Source organism: Fragaria vesca, linkage group LG3 (genome assembly GCF_000184155.1).
Source record: "Fragaria vesca subsp. vesca linkage group LG3, FraVesHawaii_1.0, whole genome shotgun sequence".
Lineage (NCBI taxonomy): Eukaryota > Viridiplantae > Streptophyta > Magnoliopsida > Rosales > Rosaceae > Fragaria > Fragaria vesca.
In genome coordinates, this window is record NC_020493.1 from 12687294 (window position 1) to 12695881 (window position 8588).

Here is an 8588-nt window from a genome sequence, read left to right on the forward strand (position 1 = left end):
TAGTGACGTCTAAAATGACATTTACACCGATATCATACGATCATGTATGTTCCCAATTTACTGTCCTTGTTGAACATAGTCAGATAGCAAACTCAGTTGTTGTAAATACATCTCAGCAAAGACTATTACTAACAAAGACTTTGGGATAGAGCATCTATGTCATCCAAGATGTAGAAATCTGAGAAGATTTACCAGATATCTATCTTAAACACTGTAGAAGTCTCTACTTCTATGTGAAAACTGTCAAAAACCCATCAATTTCTTAAGACAGATCTACACAAACATATCACTTGAACTTTTGAAATAACAAACATAGCAGCACTTGAACTTCTGAAATGACAAACATAGCAATATTAAAATTCAAGAAATAAGGTCTATTCAGATATTACTTTTTGGACTTGAGACCACAAAAAAGAATCAAGATGGACCAAACTGAGAACTGCCTTTGTAACCAAAAATAAATATAAATCTTACTAATCCCTCATTGACCCAGCATACCCAACTTGGAGAATACAAATTTCCTCACCAAAGTGGGCAGTTCTTTACCCAACAGATTCAGAAGTTTATTATGGAGTGCACAGTCCTCACATACAACCTTACCAGTCTGGCGAGCAAGCTTGTATATTGCTTCAGCTAGCATCCTCTCCAAAGCCTGCACATCTGTTTGCATAGAAAATCTTAAGCTCTTTGCATCCCCCGACTATTGTGAGAAGACTATCCCTTTCGATGATGCACCTGCACGCCAATATGATCTGAAGGTGCGGCAGAAAGTTCGCAATTGCCAATGCCTCATCTGGACGAAGATGGTAGTGTGCAAGGTTTAACCTCCTAAAATTCTTGCAATGAGTGCCAATTTGCGCGACGATTCTCTCCAAAACATTATAGCAGCTCGGACTTTCCGATGCCAACAACTCCTGAAAATATTTACTGAAGTATTTTCCACTGCATACATGCTCGATCAGGAGTATCAAACTGGGCTCCAAACTCAAGTTCTCCAGAAACTTCTACTTCCCAATCACTTCAGGGAGAATCTGAGAATGCTTGAACATGACCAAATCATCCTCAAACGAGAACTCTTTGAGCAGAGGACACGCGTCTGAAACATATCTAAGAGTTGCTTCTGTACTGTACATGGGTAGCTTGAGTTGAGTGGCCTTCCCTTTGCTACGATCAACTATAAACTTAACAAAAGCAGTGATCGAAAACCGACTCTTGTCGATTCCATATTCGTCTACAAACTTATCATAAAACAAACCGAAACTCCGAGGAATCGTTTCGATTTCTTCAACGGTATTAACAAACAAAGGAGAAGGTCTATAATCCGGAAAGGAAAGACTTGTCCAGCATAAAGGACTGAGGCTAGCTTTGTACCAGGACTTACAGACAAAAGGGACTGCCAAAAGGAGTGACTCCATTCCAGCTTTGCTGAACGCATTTGCTAAGCAATTTGTGTCCATCTCCTCCCATCTTCTTCGCTCCTCCTCTTTCTCAGTCTGTGCTTCTTGTTGGACCAGTCTCGCCTTCTTCAACACGACGTTGTCCGATGACATCTCAACAGTAACAGAGTGGGAACTAGTAAAACTCTAATTTCGGCCCCGATTTCTCTCTCAACCTCAATTGCTGCCGGGGAAGGAGGAAATGAAGAGGGGAATGCGATGAGTGGAGCGGAATCTGATTGGGCCTTGAAATGTATTTGACTTTATACCTGTACTGCTGTACAACAACAGTAGTCACAGAAACTTGATACAAACATCTAAATTATAAAGCGTGAGAAACTCTTTTCTGCACTGCCTATGTATCATGCGTGTTCTAACCTTCTACTATAAGTCTATAATCATGTACCACAATTATGGAATGTTGAAGTCAACACTAAAAATTTGGGGTGTTTAATTCTCAACTGGAACAAAAGATTCAGGCAAATAAGAAATGTGGAACCAAGTGGTTATCAAAATCAGTAACCAATATTTCAACGAACCCTGTAGGTACTTAGGCTAGGAAAGTTTACAATTTTACTAGTTACTACATAAAATGGGGGTTGCAGAATCAATTCTATAAAGACCATCTCGAAAAAAATTTTAAATCAATTTGTTGTCAATATATCCTGTTAAGGCAAAACTCAAAATAGCTTTTTCTAATCCAACAACAATTCCTCTTTTTTCTTTCGAATTTTCAAGACTCAATTCTCAAAAGTATGACAATTTAATTTAAATTTAACACTCGAGCTCACCAAGATCGAGTTTGACAGAGCTCTTTGAACACAATTTTCACTGTTTCGCTCACCATTGAGATCTCTCAAGCACATTGAAAGAATTTTTTTGAGATGCACAGGGCATTACTAAGAAGACCAAGAAATTAAGGGAAGTAATATGTCCATTTCGATGAAAAAAGAAAAGAAAGAAAATTTACCTCTACAACAAACCCGGCTGCTGAAATTGAACCCCACGAAGAAGAAGAGGAAAGGATCGGGATCAGGGTTCACACGAGAACCGAGAAGGAGAACAAGTGAAGTACAGATGGAAGTAAGTGATAGAGATCAGCACTTCAATGACGCGCCAGAGTGTGGATTGAATTGCTTTGGGCTCGACTGGACATTGCATGTGGTTTGGCCCAACCCTTATTTTTTAACGTTGAAGCGTATAGTTTTCGGTTTGTGTTGTAGAGAGAATTATTGAGAGAAAAATAGAGAGCAAACAAATTAGAGAATCATCATTTTATTCATATGATAAGAGTTTTTTATATAGGGATTACATAACACCTTTATGTGTTGTACAATAAAACATATATTTGATATCTTATCTCTATACGGAATCATGATTTCTTGTTTAACTAGCATTAAACCAAGACACACATATGTGCAATATTCCTGCAACAGTTTGTTGTTTTTTTATTAAAAAACTCACACACCTTTACATATGTCTGTGAAGTTGTTGTCAATAATATGCTTTACAATAAGATAACGAATATGTTAGGGTAACTCTTGACAACCTATACTGGACTGGACTCGTGGATCGTAATTATTCAAGGAATTTCCCATGACAATTAGGAGAATACATTTTGTGAGTGATTTGGGTCTATTTTGTGTCGGGGCAATTAGTTTCTAAGGTAGTGCTAAACTGCTAACCTTAACCACTGAGTTACCGACACAAAAAAAAAAGAGAAACTTTTAACTATTGAGTTGCCCAACCAAGTTTGTGACACAGGAACTTGTACTGCACGAAATGATCCACGAGTCTTGAACTTTGTGAAGTCCCACTAGTAGAAATTCACCCGCTATCAAAGTTCTCTTTTATAATTACATCAACAACTGTAGGAATACAACACGACTCATTGAACCGAACTCATAACCTCTCGTTCACTCGTAAGTCGTAACCCCTTGTTTACGCAGTGGGACTTGTCTCTGTTACAATGAAGAACAAATACCCAAACATAGAAGCCCAAAAACTAGATAAGATGATTGACCATCAGGCATCAAACATGTGCAAAGATTGTGGGGTCCTGAAAATCTGTTGTTATCCAACCTATTATATTTCCACCAAACGACAGCGTATTATGTCACCACCCAGCTCATCACGAACCATATTCCGTTTTCCCGATCCCAAAAACCTCTCTCTCCTCTTCTCTTCTCTTCCCTTCTCTCTGTGATCAGCTCAGCCTCAGCCTCAGCTCTTGATGGAAGGACTGTGGCGGGCAGCGACGGGCCAGGACCCGAGCCCAGAAGACTACACGGGCATCGAGTACTGGTCCAACCCCGAACGCGCCGCCTGGCTGACGAAGCAAGGCGAGTACATCAAGACCTGGCGCCGCCGCTGGTTCGTCCTCAAGCAAGGCAAGCTCTTCTGGTTCAAAGACTCCCACGTGACCCCCTCCACCACCCCACGTGGCGTCATCCCCGTCGGCACGTGCCTCACCGTCAAAGGCGCCGAGGACGTCCTCCACAAGCCCTGCGCCTTCGAGCTCTCCACCACCACACACGACACCATGTACTTCATCGCCGATACCGAGAAGGAGAAGGAGGAGTGGATCAACTCCATCGGACGGTCGTTGGTCCAGCACTCCAGATCGCTCGCCGATTCCGAGGTCGTCGATTACGATAACCGCCGGTGAAGTCTCTCTGTATAAGTGTTTAACTTTTTTTATTTTTTGAATGAAAAGAAAACTAGTTCAGTGTAAGATTTCTCGTGATCGATTGGAACTTTGGAGCTTGATTGTTGTGGAAATTTGAGAGATTTTAGGCTGAATTTTGTTGCTTTGTGGCTTCTGTGTTTATGTTTTCGTGTAATTGAGAGGGCAATCTATATAGTTTTCGTGATTTTGTTAGATTCGGTTGGTAAAGATTGACACTTTAATGGTTGCGTGCTTGTGCTAAACTGATGTGATCTGTTCTACTGGTTAATTGTGGTTGGCACACATGTATAACTGGAATATGTATAACTGTGTTCATAGCTCACTAAATAAGTAAATAGGAACTGTTTTGGAATTGAAAAGAGTTCAGTTTTAGACTGAAGTTAAGCTCTTGTTGGTCCATATGACTTGTTTCTGTGGCTGCGTGCACATTGTAAGGTGGTGCTAACTAAGCTATTTCCGGGATCTAGTTTCTTTGGTTAGAATTTGGGGGCTCTAGCAAACTATTCTCCTGCTGTCATATGTTGCATATAATTTACTTTTGCTTACTTGCTCCAAACGCAAGCATGCGCCTTTACCCTCAGAGGCAGTACAATAATTGATACATGATTATGAAACTAGAGAATGACCATATCAGCCAGTTAAGTAATCAAGGCATGTTTTTTGACATCTGAAATGTCCCGATTTTGGAAATCAATCAATGTGCTTAGATAACGTCGTAAATAATTATAGGATTGTAACTTGATTTGGGTAAATTTTTAGTTTCAGAAATGCAGAATAGTGCAGTCCTGAAAATGCAAGCTTAGCTACTCAAACAGGTGTGCATTTTCTATGGAATTTACTTCTGCATAACTTTGTTCAAGGTACACTGTATGTTACTATGTCGTGTAAATTATACCCAGATTATGAACAGCTGAATTCTAGATTGAATCAAACCTTATTTCTTATGCTGTAGTCATGTTTGCAGATGTAGAACTCCTCTGAGTAGTTTGTGCTCTGTTCACTTCATAAGTTGCTAAGTTATCTTTGTTCGGATCTAGGCTTGAATTTTTATGAAAGGAATTTTCTAGTTTAGCCAGTCCTTGGTACAACTGAAGCACGTATTATCTTGTCTAAAGCTTTGTGCAATCTCCAGAGTATCAAATTTCAGTACTATATATGTGTTTGCTAGGCAAGTAATGGATACGATGCAGTAGGCATGTGCTTGAAGCATATACCAAATCCTAACCTTGAAAAACAATCAAGGTGCTTAGCTAAATTCCAAGTAGCTGTGTTTTAGCACATGCATTGAAATCGAAGTATAGCTGCAGGCAGAGTGATGACTCGGTTTTGATTACGCAACGGGTTGTGGAAACATGGTTTCTTAGTCATATGCTTAACATACTTAGTAGCGCAAAACTGCACAATGGACATTGTTGCCGGAAGGATGCTCAGAACTGTAGACCTCCAATGGTGCATGTCAATTGGAGACTTGCCCTGTATACGTTTTAGAGGGGAATCAGGGGATCAAATGTTTTGTTCAGCCCACAAGATTTAGATTTGCAGTGACATTGTAATAGTGAGGTGAAGAGGAAGAAGAAGAAAGAGATGGACTGCATCAATGCGGAGACGATCAGATGATCATGCTATTGTGATCGTTGCAACTTCTGGTTTTGATTGAACAGTTCTGCATATTCGTTCTTAACTAGTTAATATCTTGAACTGGTCCATTTTTTTTCTCGCTGATGCATTTTTGCTGCACTCTATTTGACACCTGCTCTTCCATCTTCAATAGAAAACAGGTCCAAAAGTCTGTCTTTTGTGAAACAGACTTGGAAATTAACCCCAAAAAGACTTGGAAATTTCCTGGTCCCTGACTTTAACAATAGTGGGTGGCATGTGAATGTGATGCAAAACAAGAAGAAAATGGTGGTTGTTTGTTACGTAGGGACAGAGAGTGCGCCATTATCATCTTCTTTATCGAATCAAGTACTCCATTATCATCGTCTATATATGTGAAGTAAAAGACGACAGCAGTGATGTGTTAAACTGCCTAAGCAGTGAGGCAATGCTAAACGAGTCTCAAGACTCTTGTCTTAACTTATTGTTGGTGAGCTGTGATCTAGTATGCCGTTTACCTGACCTAACTGATATCATAAAAGTTAATAATTTTTCAAAAATGACTAAATTTAAAATATGTCTTCGTGGCTCTTGTGGTATTGTAGAGTTTGTGTGTATAATGTGGTATATTTTTTCATTTCTTAACCAGTCAAAAACCTTTGCATCATTTTTTCCGATGAAGAAAACATCATTGATGACCAAATGAGCTATCATCCGGACCGATTAATGATATATTTTCATTGTTGAATAGTCAATCAAATGGGATATTCTCTTCTTTATATGCTTGACTGCTAAGCTAAGCACGAAATATTCTTCTATGTATGTGTGAAAGATTTGCGTAGGAAGCACTAGAGCAAAGTGAAAGAGATCGATCAGTTGAGATGAAGAAAGCAGAGCTAGTGTTCATCCCTGCACCAGGAGCCGGCCACCTTGTGTCAGCCTTGCAATTCGGAAAGCGTCTGCTTCAGCGAGATGATCGAATTTCAATCACAGTTCTTGCCATCAAATCAGCAGCCCCTTCATCTTTAGGTTCATACACAGAAGCCCTTGTTGCTTCCGAGTCCCGTCTCCAACTCATCGACGTCCCTCAAGCTGAGCTCCCTCCATTAGAGTTTGCAAAGTCACCAGCTAAGTTTTTCATTCTAAACATTGAGAACCATGTTCCTAATGTCAGAGAGGCCCTCACTAACTATGTCTCGTCTAAGCAAGACTCGGTTTCAATTGTTGGAGTGGTTCTTGATTTCTTCTGTGTCTCCATGATTCATGTGGTCAATGAATTCAATCTCCCTTCTTATCTATTCATGACAAGCAATGCAGGGTATCTTTCTTTTGAGTTCCACTTTCCGGCGCAGGATAGCCGGACCGGTCGGCCGCCTAAAGACTCCGATCCTGATTGGTTAGTCCCCGGTATTGTCCCCCCTGTTCCTACTAAAGTTTTGCCTGTGTCTTTAACTGATGGTAGCTACTATAATTATCTTGGGGTTGCTTCGAGATTTAGAGAGGCCAAAGGTATCATAGCAAATACATGTGTTGAGCTAGAGACACATGCATTCAACTCTTTTGCTGAAGATCAAACTACGCCTCCGGTGTACCCAGTTGGACCGGTGCTTGATCTCAACGATGGTCAGGCTCGGTCCAATTTAAACCAGGCGCAGCGTGACAAGATCATTAGCTGGCTTGATGATCAGCCTGAAGAGTCTGTTGTGTTCTTATGCTTTGGAAGCATGGGGAGCTTTACTGAAGCACAAGTGAAGGAGATAGCTCTGGGGCTTGAGCAGAGTGGGCAGAGGTTCTTGTGGTCTTTGCGTTTGACACCACCAAAGGGGAGTAAAAGTTTGACTCCTGTGGACTGCTCGAACCTTGAGGAAGTATTGCCGGATGGATTCTTGGAGAGGACTAGAGAAAAGGGACTGATATGCGGGTGGGCGCCGCAGGTGGACGTCTTGTCACACAAGGCAACCGGAGGCTTTGTGTCGCATTGTGGGTGGAACTCGATCTTGGAGAGCTTGTGGCATGGCGTGCCGATTGTGACATGGCCTATGTATGCCGAGCAACAGCTGAATGCGTTTCGATTGGTGAAGGAGATGGGGTTGGGATTGGAGATGAGGTTGGATTACAAGCGAGGTGGTGATGAGGTTGTGAAGGCAGATGAGATTGGGAAGGCTGTAGCTAGTGTGATGGAGAACAGTGAGGTGAGGAAGAAAGTGAAAGAAATTGGGGTGGTGTGCAGAAAAGCTGTAGAGGATGGAGGGTCTTCTTCTGTTTCACTAGGAAGGTTCATTGAAGATGTGTTGAGGAATCATTTTGGTTCTGAGTAAGGTTACTGCTTAGGTTGAAAAACTGAAACCATGTGCTATTTCTGATTTTGTCATCATGTTATTATCTTGTTTAGAACTAGATATCATTTTCATATCGTTCGATTTTAGTTGCAAAATTGGGTTTCCTTGAACGTTTCTAATTTACACCACACCAACATTCTGTGATTCACTCCAATTTCTATATTTTTCATCTTCTTTGCATTTCCCTTTGATTTTAGTGCTAGAATATCATGCGATTGATTCCATTAGGTACTGAGGAGTATTTTGGTTGTTTGGTATTGGTATCGGTATCTGCCGACTAGGGGAGGCAGCTGGGTTGTGAATCTCTGTGTTAATAGCAGGGCCGGTCCTTTGTGCTCGGAGGCTGTAGGTGAAATTTTTTTCAGGGCCCCATAATAAATGCTTGGCAAAAAAGAAAATTAATAGACTATATAAAAGTTCATTTTCTATAACTCATTATATATGTTAAATAGTTATAACTTGCAACTAAATGGGAAAAAAAAACTTGATGAACTATGTTACGTCAAGGGATATATATGATCAAAAATT

The 8588-nt window shown here is 40.6% G+C and overlaps 3 protein-coding genes across 3 annotated transcripts; 2 read left to right on the plus strand and 1 right to left on the minus strand.

Annotated features, from left to right (window-relative positions):
* Positions 1-1004: 1004 nt before the first annotated feature.
* On the minus strand, positions 1005-1550 carry LOC101300132. The gene has a single exon (XM_004295700.1). It carries the CDS (start codon positions 1548-1550, stop codon positions 1005-1007), a length of 546 nt encoding a protein of 181 aa, XP_004295748.1.
* A 1973-nt stretch (positions 1551-3523) lies between these two features.
* Positions 3524-4364, plus strand: LOC101303201 (pleckstrin homology domain-containing protein 1-like). The gene has a single exon (XM_004294237.1). The coding sequence runs from the start codon at positions 3670-3672 to the stop codon at positions 4102-4104; it is 435 nt and encodes a 144-aa protein (XP_004294285.1). The 5' UTR covers positions 3524-3669; the 3' UTR covers positions 4105-4364.
* A 2034-nt stretch (positions 4365-6398) lies between these two features.
* On the plus strand, positions 6399-8227 carry LOC101295404 (UDP-glycosyltransferase 71C3-like). The gene has a single exon (XM_004294212.1). The coding sequence runs from the start codon at positions 6603-6605 to the stop codon at positions 8037-8039; it is 1437 nt and encodes a 478-aa protein (XP_004294260.1). The 5' UTR covers positions 6399-6602; the 3' UTR covers positions 8040-8227.
* The last annotated feature ends 361 nt before the right edge of the window (positions 8228-8588 follow it).

Coding starts and splice junctions, on each gene's coding strand:
- LOC101300132 (XM_004295700.1), bottom strand. CDS start 1,550: ATGTCATCGGACAACGTCGTGTTGAAGAAGGCGAGACTGGTCCAACAA.
- LOC101303201 (XM_004294237.1), top strand. CDS start 3,670: ATGGAAGGACTGTGGCGGGCAGCGACGGGCCAGGACCCGAGCCCAGAA.
- LOC101295404 (XM_004294212.1), top strand. CDS start 6,603: ATGAAGAAAGCAGAGCTAGTGTTCATCCCTGCACCAGGAGCCGGCCAC.